The sequence below is a fragment of the Taudactylus pleione genome, unplaced genomic scaffold (genome assembly GCF_031769625.1).
Source record: "Taudactylus pleione unplaced genomic scaffold, aTauple2 ptg000070l, whole genome shotgun sequence".
Lineage (NCBI taxonomy): Eukaryota > Metazoa > Chordata > Amphibia > Anura > Myobatrachidae > Taudactylus > Taudactylus pleione.
In genome coordinates, this window is record NW_028284472.1 from 18,734,215 (window position 1) to 18,754,187 (window position 19,973).

Consider the following 19,973-nt stretch of genomic DNA (forward strand, 5'->3'; position numbering starts at 1 on the left):
TTCTTCTGTGCGGGTGTTATACAATCTGTTGTGATGTGGGAATCCTGAAAATTCCTCCCCAGCATTGGATTGTCAGGACAATACAAACCCATTCATGATTAGCCGATCCACGCCCCTAATTTGACCATTATCCCACAGAAGCCATGTACACTACTCATTACGCCTTTTGTTGTTTGTGACCAATCGGTATTGAGCAAAAACTAGATAATAATAATGACAACGGGAGAAGGACCCAGAGTAGCACGATCAGCATCTGTTTCCTCAATCGTTACACCCTTGACTTAGATAGAGATGAAAAGTATTTGTGCAGCCAATTGGGAACCCGGGTTCATAGTAATACTTATATTTACCATGTATGACATAAGGAACGTTTATATATGGACATTCTTGGTCACTCCTACAACACTATATCCATTCACTCAAACCCCATTGGGGGCGGTTTCAATTGATCGCGATGGTGAATAGCCCCCGGAGCTATTCAGTTCACCGACTCAAGTGCTTCTAGTCGGACTTAACAGTGCGCTGTTAAATCTGTCTAGAAGCCCTGAAGTTGGAGAATGCTGGTTAGCGCGACTAAAGCAGGGTGTTTAGTCGCAAGAACCGGCATTTTCCGACTTAAGTTCGCGGCCGGTATGCTGTAGGCGCCATGCTAAGATGTAAAACAGCATCGCGGCCACCACTGTAGTCTGATTTCTGCTCTCCCCTCAGGAGGTTGCAAGCTGAACTCTTCCTTGGCTGGCTTAACATTGTGGTCAATTGAATAGCTCTGGGACCTCCTTCCCTTCAACATTGTGATCAATTGAATTTTCCCCATTGTTGGTTTTTTTAGTTTCACAGATTTAGGTGTGGAAATGAAGACCCTAATGGGGACATTCAATGAGGTAAGCTCATATAGCTAGGACAGTTTCGGTATGACACTGCAAGGGTTAGAGCAGAGGTTACCTAGGTGACAGCAGGTTGGTGTCCAGGCTTCCCGGCAGGTCATAAGGACACTGAGTCGCCTCTTCTTCCCCCCTCCTCCATTACAGGGTACTCCCTGGGATTCCCCAATGGTCCATTACACGACAGGGAGCACATTTAGGGTGTCTACTCTTGCAGTGAGCCTCTCGTGTCTATTATGTAGGTTGTATTCTCAGGCTGAGATGGAGTTTCAGACTGGGGGGGGCGGTGCTCTGTCTTACCATTCGTGAAAGGGCATGGCCATAGAATGTGTAACCATTCCCATTCCTAGGCTTTCAGTTGCAGTGACAGTGTGTGTCTCAGGGTTCACAGCTCTTTTCCAGGTCCTGGCGTTACCTTTTTCTGTCCGGAACAGTAACGGCTGTTCTTAGCAGTGACTTGTAAGAGGACTTTGCCTCCAGCTCTGTCCAGCTGCCTGGATTCTCAGTTGTAATGTACTGGGGTCACGCTTGGTCTCCTACCTTTGGGGTTATCTTCCTTCTGAATGGTCAGCCTTTGCATGCAAAGCCTTCAAGTCATAACCACACTAAGGCCTAAGGGCCTATTCAGTTGTTTTGACTTAGAGCTTCTATTTGTCAAAAGTTAGGGGTTCTTTTCTTCCCTGGCTGCTGGTGGTCTGAGTCTTTACCCCTGACCGTATCCGGGTTGCAGGTGTGTGGCCTTCAGTATGGTACTCTTACAAGCTTTGCTCTCTGGTGGCTCAGTAGGGCAGTAGCTACTTGTTCACTGGTTCTCTACGGAAAGGATGCCTTTGTTCCACATCATCCAAGTAGTTGTCTACTTCCTCTACAGGAAACTATGGTGGATCTAATTATCTGATCTATCAATCCCTTAGGACTTCCAGATATACAGTAGAGCCTACAACTTTGGTTCAGGACAGGATCACATCTGGACAAGCAACTCTTCAGACTACTAGATCAGATGCGCCAATCCCTCCTGTGGTGTCTCCATACCCTGGAATTATCCAGTGCAATCCTTCCTTTTTTTCTCTGTTTGGACACTGACCTCAACAGACGCCAGCCTTTTGAGATGGAGCACTTCACTCTAGATGCCATATTCAATAAGGGACGAAAAGCCCTTTTCGCCTGGTTTTGTTTGCGAAAATTTTGCCTAATAAAAATTCGCCAAATTCAATTCCAGGACAATTTCGCCTAAGCGGAAACAGTTCTCCAACACAGTCTCCAATCAATAGCAGGTGAAAAGAAATGCAAAATCTTTATTTTGAGGTGCAAACGACTCAGAACCCTTGGGACAGCCCCCAAAGGACAAATCTGCAAAAACAAAAAACCTATGAACACCCCAAAAAAGACATGTAATTTTTGGGGTGAAAATTTAAAAAGTGGGGGGATAAACATAAAAAGTAGCAAAATAGACTTCTTGGGGGTCCCCAGGTATGGGTCAGGTGTTTTTGGGATTGCAGGTGCATGCAGCAGGTGGATTTTTCATGTTTTTAAAAAGTTCACTTTAGAGATATAAAAATATGCTAGCACCCATTTTCAAGTAGCCCAAATTTGACAAGACTACTTATTTCCACCAAAAAATACAGCTTTATGCCATTTTTCACCACTTTTACAAAGACGCTAATAGCAAGCAATTTACACAACTTAAGTACCCCAAATACTCTTATTAGGGCTATTAGTACACATCTATATTTATTCCCTATGTTAATGTATCTTTTTCTGGGGTACAGACTGATTTCCCCAAATCTTTCAGTACTTTTCGCCTATTTCCGTTTTTGCCTGTTTTGCAATTGAATTAGGCGAAAAGCGGGGACGAGCACGGAATAAATTTGCCTCTGAAACAGGCAAATGAAGCGAAAAGTCGGACAGGCGAAAACTTCGCCTCTAATTGAATTCCCCTCTACCTCTCCATTTTTGGCGACTAGGGTCTAGAGTCCACAACATTCTGCGGTTGAGGACGGTCAGTATAGCCCTGGGCCAAGCTCCGCACATGTACACAAAATCAAGCAGGGCGGGACAAGGAGGAGTCAGGAAATGACGGAGATGTCTCACACCATAGTTTGGATGGAACATTGGTTCTCAGCCGACCACACCCTCCACCATTGTCTTTAACCGATTCAGTGTGCTGGTGGGCAGTGAGCATTTCTCTATTAAGATGCACTCTGAGTGATCATCACGATTAACACCAGGACCAGATGCAATGTAGTGGTTGGCATTGCCAGTAGTCCTAATGCGGCGTGCTTTGCAGTAATCAGCTTATAAGGCATCTCCGGAGAAAGTAGAATCTATAGAAGGCTGCAATGCATAAAGGAATATTCCACTAGCCTTGTTCTGTAGTGTTGATTGGTAGATTCTTGTGCTGCCGATGGGGAATAATCCGGATATAAGAACACGTACGTTCCCCAACGGCAGCACGAGAATCTAACCACCTGTTTATTGGATACCAACACAATCTTACCACAAACACCCTCAAGCTTATTGTCCTACTAATCATTGGAATGTGCTGGGCGAGTCCCTGCTCTTCATACAGTGACCATGTTATCTGCCTGCTCAGGACCCTTCTGTTTAGAATATTCTGGGAGGGACAATGATAATCTCTCTGGAAGCTTCCTCTTATGAAAGGTCTTCAACGCTGTCCTGCCAAGATCAGGTGGGCCTTGGCTGTCTGTCCAGACTTTAAAATCCAGAGTTCCTTGGTTAAATGAGCTTCTTACTCTCTGCCTGTAACACATCAGAGGGAAAGAAAGCTCAGCAATCAATGTTTAAAGTGGACCTGTCATTATACAAAGAGAGGAGGCAGCCATTTTGTATGCTGCTTCTCAATTTGATAGGAGCCAATGATCTCACTGAGGCACTGACCAGCTAATATTCATGAGATCTAACTTATATTCATGAGGTACTGGTTCCAAATGAAGTCATTGGCTACAGTCTCGTAAAAAAAAAAAAAAAAAGTCTGCATTGTGTGTAGGGGGCAGGTCCATTTTAAAAGGGATCTATCTAACAATATTTTGCACACAATTACGCAACCGCTCACTTGGACCCTGTATTGCAGGGGTGGGGAACGTTGATCTATATAATATTATTGGCGGGCCTGGTGCAGGCCACGCCCCTGTGTGTGATGTCACACGGGGACAGAGCCACAATCGCTGGTGATAACAATGCTCAGAGCATCCTGAGGATGCTCCGGGGAGCTATAAGGGCAGCGGTGTGACCATCTGAAGCGTCCTACGGACGCTCCAGGCGGCACTGCTGCATAGATTCTGGCTGCAGGGTGTCATACTAAGCACCCTGATAGCCAGATGAGGCTAGCAGAAAGAAGCTCAGAGGGCCAGACCAAATGATTCCACGGGCCTTATACAGCCCCCGGGCCTGAGGTTCCCCATCCCTGCTGTATTGGGATTAACCAGGCACATAGGCACTGAGAAGAGTGGAAGCAGTACAAAAAAAAAAAAAGTACCTGGGCTAATGAGAAGACACAGCCACACCCCTAAGGCAATGTGACTACGCCCCCCCTTTCTGTGAGTGGTGCAGCATACAAGAAGGCCCCGGCATTTCCAGCATATCAAGGCCACACCTTAATATGTTTGACCATACCCGATGGTACCTAGGTCCAATAAATCTCCCAGTTGCCCTAATCAAGCCTGAAGCGTTAGATACCGCTAAGTCAATGGTTCCATTGTCCTTGTCAGCAATGTGATATTCTGGTGTGGGGAGTATTTTGTGCTGCAATGACAGTGACAGACTTGCTGAAGGCTCCAGTCCAAGCTCAATGTCATCTACTGCTTCCGCTAGTTAAGTCACTATCTCCCTGCATTGCAGTTACCCTTTGAGTGCATGCTATAAGCACAGGTGCCTATATAAGCCTTATCCCATAGGGTGCTCACCTGCTTTTCTGCCTGGTTTCACTCTCTATGTATCCAAATGGAGTCTTCAACCATTCAAGTCCATTCATCGTCTGACGACCCAGTGGAACCCGAGGCAGATTCATTTCACGGATTTCCTTTGGAGAAAATATCCGGCCTTCATTAAAATAAAATAAGACAAAAGTCAACACCACACAAGATTACTTGTCAACTCACATGATTTTATCCTGCGCTCCTACTATTACTGGAAAGTACTTCCTATTCCTACGTCTCCCGCAGCCGCTATAAGCAGCGATGAGCAAAGTTACCCCGGAGAAGCCATTCCCATCTATCATACTGGAGATCTGATCTAAGTGGATTAAACCAGCTGTCGAAGGGCCCTAATTAATAATATGATTTAAAATCTATATCTGCCTGATCCGCAGAGGAAAGAGGGTGAGTGACGGGCGTATTAAGAGAGGAGGGGGCCCCCTCCTCTCTCCTCGGCTGCCGTCAGCAAACTGACAGCAGCAGTTCACCAGGAAAATGTGATTTCCTACTGCGCAAAACGCTGGGGAAATGGCGGTGGCGGCCATTTTCCAGGCGTTTTCTGTAGCGCTACAACGTGGTACATCGGAGAGGTAAGTATGAAAAAAATAAAATTTGGGTGTGTGGTGCAGGGGCTCCCTGTGCACCGTACACCCTGCACTCGTTATAAATATGCCCCTGGTGAGTGATGCCAGTGTGTCTGTCTGACCTGTGAGCCTGTGCCACAGTACAGTGTTAGTGTCCTGTGAGCCATGGCAGATTTTACCGCGAGGCTGCAGCTCCCCCAGTAAAATCCTCCACTTCATTGAGCCAGTGCAGTCCGTGAGGCTACACTGTGACTGGAGGTGGCTTCCTATTGGGGGGTGTCTCCTCCCCCTGGGACCATAGTAGCCAAGTCCGCTTATAACAAGACAAATTTGGCTTTTTTTTGTTTTGCAAGTTGCTTCTTTTTTTTGGAAGTAGCTTGTTGCTTGTTTTTGGGCTTATTTTTTTAAGGTTGCTTGTTTTTTGTGTGCATTGCCAAGGCACCCGTGTATGTGTGTGTGTGTATGTATGTGTGTGCGTGTGTTTTGCACTGGTAGTGACTGAGGGAGGGGGGGAAGGTTGTGTCTGGGGAATAGAGGGCAGCAGCCAGTGTACAGGGTGAAGTTGTAGGTGGCAGGCAAGAAGGAGAGGTAAACTAGATGACAGAAATGAGGCAGGTACATGGGGGCGAGTTAAAATGACTGAGGCTGTTAAAAAGAGGGGATAATGGAATTAGACAGGTGACAGGAATGAAGGAGGTAAGGAAGAGGGTGAGAAAAATGCGGAGAAGAAGTGTCAGGTACAGGAAAGGTGGGTACACACTAAACGATATGTCGCCTGATCCTGCGGATTGGGCTGACACATCGTCCAGTGTGTAACCACTATGCGTGACCCTGCGCTCTCCTGCGGGTCGTCCATCGGGATCGTTCTGTCGGCCTGCATGTAATGCCGATGGAACGACCCAGATGCCGATGCTAGCATAGTGGATGGATCCATGCCCGACATATCGGACGTTTGGACACCACATTGTGCAGTATGTATCGACCGCCCGATATATATATTGCGTGGTCGGGCGTCGCATCACTGGGTACACACATCAGCAAGTGTGTACCCAGCTGAAGACTGGCAAGGGAATGAGGTATGAAAAGAGGGAGGAGGTAACAATATGGAGGCTGGTGTAGAGGGAGAAAAGCAATATAGGCAGATAATAAGGCTGTGCATACACTAACATATTTAGGGTAGTGAATGGGGGGAATAAAGGAAGTTAGGCAGGTAGAGAGTGAGGACAAAGAGACACCCAAATAAATTGGGCTTTTTTTATTGGGCTTTTTAGGATTGGGTTGGGCTTGTTTTTTGCTTATAGGTTGCTTGTTTTGTATCTCAGAGTTTGCAACACTGCCTGGGACTGCCAGTCCGGGCTGCCATAAGCAAAGAGCGGCTTCCAGTGGAAGCCTACAGGTTTCTTGGGGCTGCTACCAATGCAGCCCCGAGAAGCTGGTCTAGTGTTATGCGCATGCGTGGCGCTACCGCCACTCATGCGCATGTCCTGGCGCCTGACATTTATTGTGCAGGCATTTGGCAGAAGCAGCGGTAGACCCCCTCAAGTGAGAGGGCAGGAGCCGCTGCTGTCTGTGAGTCTGTCTTCCAGTATTGTCACTGTGTGTCTCTCTGTCCTGCAAGCCTGTCTTTCAGCAACAGTATCTCTGTGCAGTGAGTCTGTCTTCCAGCATTGTCAATGTGTCTGTCTGTAGTGTGATCCTATCTTCCAGCACTGTCAGTCTGTCTCTCCTGTTGGCCAGTCTTCCTGTACTATCAGTGTCTGTTTATCCTGTGAACCTGTCTTCCCGCACTGTCAGTGTGTCTATCTTATGAGCCTGTTTTCCACCACTGTCAATGTGTCTGTCTGTCCTGTGGGCCTATCTTACAGCACTATATATGTGCCTGTCTGTCCTGGGACCTGCCTTTCAGCACTATCAGTATGTCTGTCTGTCTGTCCAGTGAGCCTGCCTTCCAGCACTGTCTGTCTGTCCTGTCAGCCTGTCTTCAGCACTGTCAGTGTGTCTGTCCTGTCAGCCTGTCTTCAAGCACTGTCAGTGTGTGTCTATCCTGTGAGCCTGTCTTCCAGTACTGTAGTGGGACTATCCTGTGTGCCTGTCTTCCAGCACTGCTAGTGTGTCTATCCTGTGAGCTTATCTGTATGTGTGTCTGTATTGTGAGTCTGCACTGTCTGAATATATTGTGTGCCTGTATCTCAGCACTGTTTGTGTCTGTCATCTCAGGGCGTCTGCCTCGTAGCACTGCTATAGGGTCAGTCCCTCAGTGCAGCTTGTGTTGCTACCTGTGCTTGTCAGTGAGTCTACATCCCAGGCCTCTCAGTAGCCCCTGCACAAGCTGAGTTGCTATGGTGATGCAGGGGGGCAGTCGGCCACCAATCATTAGTACTGTTTGTGATTTTAATTCTGTAAGTTTACAGCATTTGTTCAAAGGGCTCAATCACACTAGTGTAGAGGTTCCTCAACGCTCCCCAACAGTTCAGGTTTAAAGGTGCATACACACACACACAACGATTTTTTGAACGATTATCGTTAACGATATCATTTATCGTTCAATCGTTGAAAAAATCGTTCACTTTCTTTCTCTTCTTTTATCGTTCATGCGCGTTCATGTTTGTAGTTCAGTCAGACTGGCCAACTCAACGATTTTCATTAAGTTAATATGCAAAAATCATTTGTAGTTCAAAAAAATCGTTCATTTCACTTTAAAAAATCTGACAGATAATCGTTGTGTGTGTATGCAGCTTTAGAGATATCCATGGCTGAGCACAGGTGGTTAAATCTAATTGACTGAGGTACTAATTAAGTCACCTGTGCTTAACCATGGACCTCTCTAAAACCTGAACTGTTAGGGAGCCTTGAGGACCGTGTTTGGGAACCTCTGCACTAGTGTAACCCCAGCACTGTGCATATGATATGAGGTGTCTGTGTATGTGATACAACTCTCCCTAACCAATTTCCTCTGTCCAGACTAGCTCCAGACACCTGAGCCAGCCGTATATATGCACCCGTTTTTCCATATGGACAGACAGCCTGCATGCTATCTTATGCTGATCTGAGTATACAACAGCCTAAGCCACAGGTTCTCAAACTCGGTCCTCAGGACCTCAAACCGTGTGTGTTTTCCAGGTCTCCTCACAGAATCACAAGTGAATTAATTAGCTGCACCTGTGGATTTTTAAAAATGTGTCAGTGAGTAATGACTACACCTGTGCACCTGCCAGGAGAACTGGAAAACTTGACAGAGTTTGAGAACTACTGGCCTAAGCCCATTACCCATCTGTCTTCATGCAAATAGCCGTCCGCAGCCGTTCTCATTAGTAGTACTTAGAGGGGTATTCAATATGAAACGTTAACTTCACTGTCGAAGTTAACGTTTCATATCGGAGTTTTTTTCTGCGTTAAGTCTGGTGTGTGCTCCCGCTTATCCCCGTATTCAATATAAAATTAACGAAAACGGGAAACTTCGAAGTTGGATTTGCGTAAAGTTACGAATTTTTCCTTAAAATGATTGTAAGACCTCCCTAAAGTTGTAAAAACATGGGGGAACACTATGGGTACCCCCGTTTTAGCCTTTAATTGAAAGTCGGGGATTTAAATAGCCGCAGCAGGTGTTTTTTTTCCCGACGTTGCAGAAGTGATGCAGAAGAGCACTTAGGTTATTTTTTTCATTTTTTTAAGTGGTCCCATCAAATTTGGGGTACATGAAAATGGGTACTAGCATATTTTGATGTCCCTAAAGTTAGTTTTTAAAAATTCTGCATTTGTGCACCTGCCGCTATAATTCTATTCTAGAAAACACCGGCCGCATACATGCAGAATAGCCCTGAACCTATTTCCCTATTGTTTAACAATTTTTCCCCATTTTTTTTTTTTTTTGCACCCCAATTTTTAAGTTAATTTTTTGGGGTATCCCTATTTTTTTTTTAAACTTTTTTTGACACAGTTCTTTTTTAAATGTCATTCTCAGGGGTGCAGGCTATTTTTTTTTTAAGCCGGCACCCCTAAACCCCAATTCTGCACTTTTTTTCGACACCTATTCAATGGTGAAAACTTATCACCGTTTTTTATCAAAGACTTGTCAGAACTGCGATAAGTCTTTGAAATTGAATGGGGTGTAAAAGTAAAACCTGCGATAATGACATCATAATTGCGATATTAACGCAAAAACGATGTTATCACACCCATATTGAATACCCCTGTAAGTCTTGCCCCTCCCCATGCTGGCTGCAAAAGATCAGTCGAAAAACAGGCGTCCCATCTCCATCCACACACTATAAACGAGCATGGAAGCCGACTTACATGCCCACTACATTCCCATCATGACACCCCTACGAGGGTGGTCCGTCAGTGTATGGACCGATCGGTCTCCGCTTACACTCTCCACCTGTGTGCGTATGAACGGTGACCGCTATCTACAGCGCATGCACCGTTTGCAGATACCATCCCTCATTTGGATTTGCCTCTGAGGAATCAGGCCCCGAGTGTACAAGGGGTCATACGGGTCTTACGTCAGAGTCTCATAGACACGGGTGTATAATGAAGTGCTGCAGCACAATAGATCATACGATTAGTTGGGCTCCATCTCTTATCTCACAATAGACTCCAGCACATATCTTAGGTTACATAAGAAGAGTAGACGATAATGTAATGAACTCCTTTCTCCACTCCAGAACATACTATGTAGGTCACAAACAGGTTTTCACCAAACTTTAATAATGACAACAGCAAAAGTCTCCTTTCTTTCTGTCTAGCGGGTACCGTCTTATTCCATTCTGTAGACGCTTATTTCTGGGATATTTTGTTTAAGTATAATGGAGGTTTAGAGTCTGAATCTGAGGTTGGAGCAAAGCAAAAAAAAAAGAGCAAGCAACTTTGGGGGTCATTCAGACCCACTCGCAAGCGGCAGTACGCTGGCAAGTGGGTCGATGGTCCCCACTGCGCATGCGCACGACGGAGGGAGCTCCGTCGTGCGCATGAGCGAGACCCGGACTGCGACAGCCAAGCTGTCGTTCCGGGTCTCGCACCAAAGGGGGCGTGCTGTCGATGGTGACTGACAGCACGCCCCCTTTGGTGGGCGTGCCAGGGGCATGGCGGCCAGACGGAGGCGTTCCCATGGGAACGCCTACCGTCTGAAGCCGGCCCCACTGACATCACTAGTGATGTCAGTGGGAGTGATTTTGGCTCTGATAGAGCCAAAATCACTCCAGGGCTTGTGGCTGGGAAACCCTACCGCAGGGTTTCTGTCGCAAGTCCGATGGTCGCGATGGTCAAGACCATCGCGACCATCTTTTGGACACTCGTATATATATGCTGTGGGTGGTCACCCACAGCTATACGAGCGTCCACGAGGATGCTCCATTTTAATGGAGGAGGGACCTGATTCAGAGCGAGCGGCTCTGAATCAGGGCCTTTGTTCTTTGGCAAAACCATGCTGCACCGCAGGGGGTGAGGGCAGATTTAAAATGGTGCAGAGAGTTTTAGATCTGAGAGAGGCCTGTACAAACTCAAATCTAAATCGCAGTGTGCGAGTAAAGCTGTCCAGCATTTGTGGGCTACATGCTTTACAATGCCAATGAGGTATGATAAATGAGCCTGCTTGGGTGAGAACCCACGGCGTGAACCCTACTGTTTGTCAGTCAGCACCAGCTAAGCTCTCCCATTCAGTGCAGACGACTGCCTAATTGCATCAGGTTCCTTGGAACATGATAAAGATGAACCGTCATCATGGATCAGAGCAGTGGAAAGTTTGGTGTTGGGGCTGTTGTGAGTGTGTCCTCTTTGGAAAGACTCTTAGAAGTTCCAGGTGTCTTCAGGTTGCACAACTGACAGCAGGGTGCTCAGGTCCACTTTGCAGGAAACCTGGGTTTTGAGTTCTCACAGCAAGAGGGTGAACATCAGGGTACTTCTGGCCCAGAGCATTCTACCTCCCCTGGAGATGAAGCTTTTAGGAATCAGAGCACTGACAAGTTTGTGATGGCAGCACTCAGGCCTAACCTTACATCAATGTCGACTTAAAAGCTTTTACGGTCAGAATTACTTCTGGTTGGATTGCAGCTGAACTGTCCTAGGTCTCAGCTTTTGGCAGGATGGGATTACCTTGGAGATGCAGGTCTTGGACTACTGAGGTGGATACAAAGATCTTTGGTGGTATTGCCTCTTGAAGGGCCAGTTTTGTTTGGGACAGAGCTTGACATAATGATTTGTCATGCAAATGGTGAAAGAGTTCCTATTTTTTCACCAGGTAGTGGGTTCAAATCCAAGGGAAAGTCATGGCAGCCTTGCTGAGATCTCACGGGGTCACCATTACTGTGAATCTTTGATGGACCGCCAAGGTAGTTGGATTCAGAAGTACTGTGCCATAAGTCAAACCATGGTTACCTGTAAGAGGCTGTTTCTGGGTCTGATATTCAGTGCCAGGCTGCAGAAAGTTCTCCTGCCAGAAGACAAGATCAGAAGCTTCAGAGTCCATCTATTCTCCTTTGAATACAGTTAATGGGGTAGCTGGTCCTTCGATGGACCTTAGGAATTGGTTGAGGTCCAATCATCATATTATCACCAGAGGCACATCGGTCCCCCAAGGAATGGTTGAAGGTGGAAAACTAGTGCGAGGGCTGCCCATGTTTCTTCCTCAACCGGACCATTCTAATGACAGGCGCAAGTCTTCGGGGATGGAGCAGGGACCTTACATCTTTGCCACATCACATGTTGTGAATATTACCATCCTCATCTATTAGAGACGTTATTTCCCAATATAAGACACATACACACTGGGCCTGATCCACAGATGCACGCTAACCCGATGGTTAGCGTACATTACCGATGTTTAGGGGTCTGCGCAGGTGCCAAATGGGTCTTACGATCTTGCTCACAGTCCCCACCTTATGCTGCAGTGTTTGGGTGTGGAGCAGGGGCGTGACTGGCCACCATTCTCGGAAACAGGGGCGTGTCTCCCCCCATTTTCTGGACAGAAGAGGCCAGGGTCTGCGCCGGTGGATGAAGATTTCCTGGCCTCCCAAGTGACTAGGCACTGGCCAGGCTGGAGTAAACTTCGGCTTACACAACCTCTCAAAAGGACATTTATAGGCAACGCTATCTATAGATGGCGTTGCCTATCAGGTGCAAGCTCCGGAAAGTTTTGCTTTCCGAAGCTTGATACATATGGGGGAATGCGGCAAACCTCAGGAGACTGCAGATTTCAGAGTTTTGGTACATCCCACCACACAGGAGGAGATCTTTGGACACAAAGCTTTATGTGCAGCCACATGTCAGCATACCCTCCCCTAGGGGCAGCTTTGGAACAACCTTGAGGGTGCTGTGTCACCCAAATTGGATGATAGAGAAAAAAGCATTTTGTGGGGGGGGGGCGCTCCAGTTGTCAAAGAAAAAAGTTAACCTTTTAAGCGTCCAGCTCCTGTGCCCTCAACGGAACCCATGTCAGATGTTCCCCCAGATGGATTTGGAGAAACGGATTTTATCGTTAAAGCATACAGTTGCTTTTCTAATAACGTCAAGTCCTATAGCCAAATCCACTATGTCACATATTCCCAAACCTGTGACAACTGCATACCTTGCCCACAGATGGTACTGAGGAGGTAAAGATTTGGTGATATATAATCCAGGCCCCACAAGCTGTAACTTTACGGTTACTTGTTGCAACAATTATCTTCCCATAGTCATTGAAAGACACCATCTCCATACGTATTGTGCTGTACACCCCATGGAAATGGTGCCCTGGAATTACGCATTGACCTTGGTCATACAGCTAAAATAAAATAAAAAAGGAGTTGTCCGCACACTGTAATGATTAATATGATATTGTCATATATTTAATTCAATTTGGATTAAAATTGTCCCAATCTTTGGGAAGATACAGTGAAAAATAGAGGTTCAAAATTAGACATACAAGAGAATAAGTCTTGCGCTAAAAAGAAACACCTGTGGTAGTAATATCAAGTATCTATAGCTGCCTAAGTACCATCCACGTGGAGAATGCCAACTCCACACATAAAAACTAAAAACCAGAAAACATGTGAGGTGCTAAATGGCGCTTATAATACAAGATATGAACACTCCAAAATGTTAGCCGTTTAATAGTAAATACATAGAGTCACAATTGAATAACTCCCGGGAGTGAAAAATAAGAAATATGATAACATACATAAACAGATAAAAGTATATTAGTAGGTCTAAAAATGAGAATATCAATAAAAAATAACGCACCGCAACACATGAGCTGGCTAGCGGTGATAGATAGATTAAGGCAAAAAAACGGCAGTCATCTCCCAGTCCAAAGGGGATACATGTTGATATAAATCCAAGTTTAATAGTAGATCTATTTGTTACGAAGACTAAAGACACAATTTCTAAGTAACATGTTTTCCTATTGATAGTAGCGACATTTATTTTTGTGCTAATTATTATTTTTTATTGATATTCTCATTTTTAGACCTACTACTAATATACTTTTTTCTGTTTATGTATGTTATCATATTTCAGATTTTTCACTCCCGGGAGTTATTCAATTGTGACTCTATGTATTTACTATTAAACGGCTAACATTTTGGAGTGTTCATATCTTGTATTATAAGCGCCATTTAGCACCTCACATGTTTTCTGGTTCAAAATTAGACATACATACAAAATATGTGCAAAAAGATAGAAATTATGTAAGTATATTAAAAAGCACGGTTCACTAATTAGTCTTGATTAATATTGCCCTGTAACACAATAAATCACAAATGAAGGTGGAATATATAGAAATCTAACTTGATACTATGATATAGGTAGGATAATTGTCACCTCAGCCTTGATAAATCTGTGTACACAGTGAAACGTGCACATTGGCGTTTCAGCAGGTCCGCTGTGTGATCTGTAATATGATTTGTAGGTTAATGAGGTGGCTTAAGCTTTTGCACATATTTTGTATGTATGTCTAATTTTTAACCTCTATATTTCACTTTAAAATGGTCCCAATCTTTGGGAAGATAATCTAAATTGAATTAAAAGTAAAATTTTTGAATATCTTATACTCTCTGTGTGCGCCCATTCAATACAATCGCTATCTCTCGTTTTTCTCTTTATGGTCATAGAGCTAAAAGCCAGATCAAAATATGTCCAGGTACCTGTCTGACAGAGCAGGACTATCTTCTTCTCCTCGATCTGCTGAAGAGGGTCGTGTAACACTGGGGTGAAAACCTGTCCACCACAAAAATGAAGATAATCCATAATTTTTTGATCAAAAATAACACTATAATGCACCATTTTCTCTGTGTTACATATACTGTATATTTCATTGTGTGTTCAAATGCACTGACTCAGTGGCACACACATGCAAACAGAATATAGTTCCGAGGAGCAGCCGGGCAGACCGGACTGCAGCGGACGCAGGAGCGGGGTTTGTTTGTTTGTTTTTCCTGTGTAAGCAGCACTACAGGGAGCATTACTATGGGGGCATTACCATAGGGGCAATGCTGCAGGGGGTATTACTATGGGTGCATTACTATAAGGCCACTGCTGCAAGGGGCATTACTATGGGGGACTGCTCTAGGGGCACTGCTGAAGAAGGCATTACTATAGGGGCACTGCTGCAGGGGACATTACTATAGGGGCACTACTACAGGGGGCATTACTATAGGGGCACTGCTGCAGAGGGCATTTCTTTAGGGGCACTACTACAGGGGGCATTGCTATAGGGGCACTTCCAGGAATATTTCCCCCATCCTGGCATCAAACACAGGGGCACCATTGTTTGAATAATGTGGCCTCTTAGTAATAATTGTCTGGGGATCACCTGTGAATGTGATTAACATCTTCAAGTTCAGATTGTATTATGAAAACCTGGGTGTAGCTTCCAATTGTTGCCGTTTTGGAAAGGAGGATTAATGCTGAGGCAAGAACCGCAAAGTATTTCTTGGTAGCGGTTAGAAAAAAAATATGCACATTTGCTCTTAGTTAGGGGGCGATTCAGTATTACAAGTAAGTGCAATGCTGTGCGCACGACTCATTCTGCGCATGTGCGGAACGGGTTCTGTGTGATCGGACGCAGAGCAGCAGCAGACTGTGAGTGATTGACAGTCTGCTGCCATTTGGGGGCAAGGAGGGGGCGGTGACGGCCTCCGTTTTCCAAAAAAGGAGGGTGTTTCTGCCGTTGGGGGAGAGGGAAGAGGCCCAGAATCTCCGTCGGCATACAGAGATTTCCTGGCCTCTGTTGGACATCTGCGATGGCCGGCCTGCGTGACCCCAGGGTCACTCAGCCGGCCAAGGATCACGCAGATGATCAGATGCTGCTTCCGTGGACACAGGTCGAATCATTAATGCATGCAGGAGGCATGTTGCCTCCTGCTGCATTTACATAATGGTGAAAACGGAACTGCAGCTGCTTATGTAATGCTTTCCTACTTTTCAAAATGCATGTCAGGGAGATTGTGAAAGTAACACCTATGAGCGTGACGGTAAAGTGGGTGTGTACTGCTACATCTGAGAGGCGTGTCATACATGTGATGGAGGTGTACTGCTACATCTGAGGGGCGTGTCATACATGTGATGGAGGTGTAATGCTACTTCTGAGGGGCGTGTCATACATGTGATGGAGGTGTACTGCTACATCTGAGGGGCGTGTCATACATGTGATGGAGGTGTACTGCTACATCTGAGGGGCGTGTCATACATGTGATGGAGGTGTACTGCTATATCTGAGGGGCGTGTCATACATGTGATGGAGGTGTACTGCTACATCTGAGGGGCGTGTCATACATGTGATGGAGGTGTACTGCTACATCTGAGGGGCGTGTCATACATGTGATGGAGGTGTACTGCTACATTTGAGGGGCGTGTCATACATGTGATGGAGGTGTACTGCTACATCTGAGAGGCGTGTCATACATGTGATGGAGGTGTACTGCTACATCTGAGGGGGGGTATCATAATACTGACTTACATCCAAATGTAAATGAGCCCCCAAAGCAGTTAGTAAGATCTATTTGTTGATGAAAACACACTGATACTTTTCAGAAAATGCATGTAGCCATAGGGATCATTGTGCCCTACAACCAATGCAGGGAAATTATACTAATCATCCAATTTGAATGTATATATCTCTTTTTAAATATAACAGCTACATAATGGGGTAAGGTGCAATCAGGGAGATTGCAGGACTTTTCAGGGAGACAGGGAGATTGCTATTATTTCAGGGAGACTCCCTGACAATGAGGGAGAGTTGGCAAGTATGGCTTATGTGCAGCTTTGCAATTCTTGCCAGCGCTAAATCAGGCCCTTAGTTTTGGCAATTTCGGCTAGATGGACTTTGCCGTGTGAGGAGAAATAAGCAAACTAATGATATGTTCTGTAAATCCATCCAAAGTCTTCCAAAACAAACGCCACGGTATAATTTGTGTGGGTACTGCATACATAATTACTGATACTGACGTTGCAAAGTTGAATAGCCCATATAGTGCCAAAATCGTTTCAGCAGCGCCAGATTCAAATCTCGTTTGAATCTGGCATCAAAGTGAAATTAGCATGACCGCAGGAATAATTGGCCATCTTGCTACAGACTGAGTGGAATGGCACTGATTCGATGACCCTAGCATGGCCCTGAAAGCCAGAGAGAGGACTAGGAAGCACCCATGGGGAGCCAGGAATCCGGCTCCAGACCCGGTAAGTACATGACAGGCGTTTTGTGACATATGCCCAATAACGATCCATTCAACTTACATTTATTATCAGGTAGTGCAGTCATTTTGCTCTCACTTATTTGGCATGATCAGGCCAATTATCCAATATGTCAGCATGTGCGCCAAGCTTTAGGAAATTAGATTTTCCCACTGTCACCGTATTAGTAAGAATGGGTAATATGTGTATACAGTTCTTATGGCAAAGACAGAAATGTACCATCCACTTAAGACTTCTAAAATAAAATTGAACTGGGCTCTAACATGATGAGAGCACTCTCACTGCTCGGGATGCGGAAGCAATGTTCTATTACCCAATGTGAGCTGTTGGTATAGGAATGTTTTCTAAAGATTATTTTGCAATGTGATAGTTATAGCATTGTTACTAAGAGCTCACATACTCTAGGGCCTCATTTATCAATGAGTGATGTTCTTGTTATCACTCGTTACTGATCTTACATCATGGTGCTCCAACCAATCAGCTCCTAACTGACACTTTTCAAACACATGACAGTTAGGAGCGGATTGGAAGGAGCACCATGTAAGATTAGTAACGAGTGATCACAAGAATATCACTCGATGATAAATGGCGCCCAGAGTATTGAGGCCTCTGAGGAGGATGTAATGATACTTTTAGGCTCCTCTTACCCGGCCATATTGCTTGCTGCGGCGATTAGTATAAGGGTCGTATTCAGATGGATCGTAGTCGCTCATAAATGCAGTACCCTAGAGGGGGAACAGACATCACATCAAGTGCTTATCAATGGCCTAGCACAAATGCTTATACTCCAAGATAAATTATAGATTAAAAACACTGTATTGTGACATCAGATATCACATTTGTAAAGTGGACACTAGCTGACACATTGGGGCTGATTCAGAGGTGGACGCTTACGCAGTTATTATTCGTCTGGGCATTACAGCCGCAGTGCGCATGTCCAGCGATGGTGCTGCGTCTCTGGGTGCAGTGCCCCGGACCCCGCAGCCTGGTTGCCAGGCTGTGGCTGTTTCGGGGGAGGGGAGGGGGGGGGGGCAGGTTGCTTTCTCCAAAGTGGGGGAGGGTCGGCCCGTTTTCGAAGGCATGCCGAGGCTAGTGTCTTCATGTTCTGATGAAGATTTACCGGCCTTGGCAGCGGAGATGAGGTGGTCATTCTGTGTAGCGACAGGGAGCGTTCCAGAAAACGGGGTGGGGGGCGTGTCAGAGCCTGTGGCTGCATCCTTGTACGCAGCTTCAGTGTCCCCGGCAGCGTGAGTTTTCCCAGTCACCCTTAGTAACTTGATGATCACTCAGATGTCCAAAGGTCATGCTGTTGATTCGATGCTGCACCCTCGGACGCAGCGGCAGATCACTGAAGCCGGCGGTGGGCGTCTTTTAACTTAAGAAGCCTCCTGTGGATTTTGCATATTTTAGCACAGCTGCTGCGTACAAAGACTCAGGGGTCTATTTACTAAGCCTTGGATGGAGATAAAGTGAACAGAGATAAAGTACCAACCAATCACCTCCTGTCATTTTTCAAACACAGCCTGTGACATGGCAGTTAGGAACTGATTGGTTGGGACTTTATCTCCATCCGAGGCTTAGTAAATAGACCCCTCAGCGACTATGCTATAGCGTCCATCTCTATATCAGGCCCATAGTGTGGAATGGGACCATGGTAAATCCATGTATAAACAATGCACCAGGTAAGTAACTGATCAGGCTTTATTTGAACTTTTTGAACCTCAGCAGTTTTTGGCAAAGTTTCCTCACTAATGAGTGTAGGGTCTCATGTATTACAATTACTGATATATCATCTCTCCTTAGACAATGTTACTGTGTAATAGAAAAGCAGCTGCCTGGTCTGTACCTTTTTATTAAAGTAATTGAGGTACTGCTCTTGAAGCCTTCTTTTCCTTTTATTTAAATCCTCATCGGATTGGCCATCAACGTAGAGCTGAATGGATCTCTGTAGAGGTTCCGCCACCCGCTCCGTCCAACGCTTGTGCTGCATCTCCTTGCGGCGTAGCTCAGTGAGCATGGCTTGTCTGATATACTCATCTATTCTCTAAGAAAGCACACCACAAATAACAAAAGAAATAGTAAAACCTCAATAGCCACAAAAATACCTCAAACAATGATTTTTTGAAAGCAAAATGAACAGGAGCGAAGACTGAGTGATTATTGCATTCAGACACCGCTCTGCGATAAATCACATCTTACCCGGGAGGACTTGTAAGGGGCAGGGGGGCTTTTACAGACAAGGAATGACACTCGGTGATAGGCTAGCCTTTGCTGGCTATTTAGCCATATCATCCAGTCAAAGGTGGCCGCCCTCCTGCTCCCTAAATATCACAATATATGGGGGCACTAGCATGAATCTAGACATGGCAGCCTGCTTAATGCTAGGGAACTGGGCTGGTTGGGTTGGTGTTTGGGAGGAGCTCCCTGGGGAGTCTATTCATGTTAATTATAATTACCATTCTAACTTGCTGCAGACTTCATCATTGCTCCGGCGCGGAGACAGCTGAACCAAAAATTAGCTGCTCCTTTCAGAGCAGAAAGACTTTTCAATGCGCCTTTTGGAGCAGTGACACTAGTGTGCATGCGTACAGGTGCCCCGACGTCCAGCGGAAGGAGTCAGACAGGGGCGGTAACCTGGGACTCCTTCCCATAAGGAAGCAGCGGGTAGCTGGAGCACCCACCATCTGAAGATGGCGAATGGCCCCGCAATCAAGCTCCGTAAATGTTGTATTTTTGGAGCTTGATGAATTCTGTCCCCATATTAGAGTATGGGGAAAGCGGGCCATTCTGCCAGAGGAAGGTGAGCAGGAGATATCTGTGATACTAGTGTATGGGGACAGCGGGCCACTCCACCAGAGAAAGTTGAGCAGGAGATATCTGCGATACCAGTGTATGGGGACAGCGGGCCATTC

The 19,973-nt window shown here is 45.7% G+C and overlaps 1 protein-coding gene across 2 annotated transcripts in view; it reads right to left on the reverse strand.

Annotated features, from left to right (window-relative positions):
- Positions 1–2,156: 2,156 nt before the first annotated feature.
- The window catches only part of FAM228B (family with sequence similarity 228 member B), a 41,135-nt gene continuing 23,318 nt past the window's right edge, over positions 2,157–19,973 (reverse strand). For both annotated transcript variants that reach the window (XM_088467375.1, XM_088467374.1), the window contains exons 4-8: positions 18,908–19,105; positions 17,709–17,786; positions 14,514–14,586; positions 4,805–4,940; positions 2,157–3,641 (exon numbers count right to left, since the gene is read on the reverse strand). In XM_088467375.1, coding sequence (XP_088323501.1) covers positions 3,443–3,641; positions 4,805–4,940; positions 14,514–14,586; positions 17,709–17,786; positions 18,908–19,105 — 684 coding nt within the window. In that variant the 3' untranslated portion in view covers positions 2,157–3,442. The remainder of the gene's footprint in view (positions 3,642–4,804; positions 4,941–14,513; positions 14,587–17,708; positions 17,787–18,907; positions 19,106–19,973) is intronic.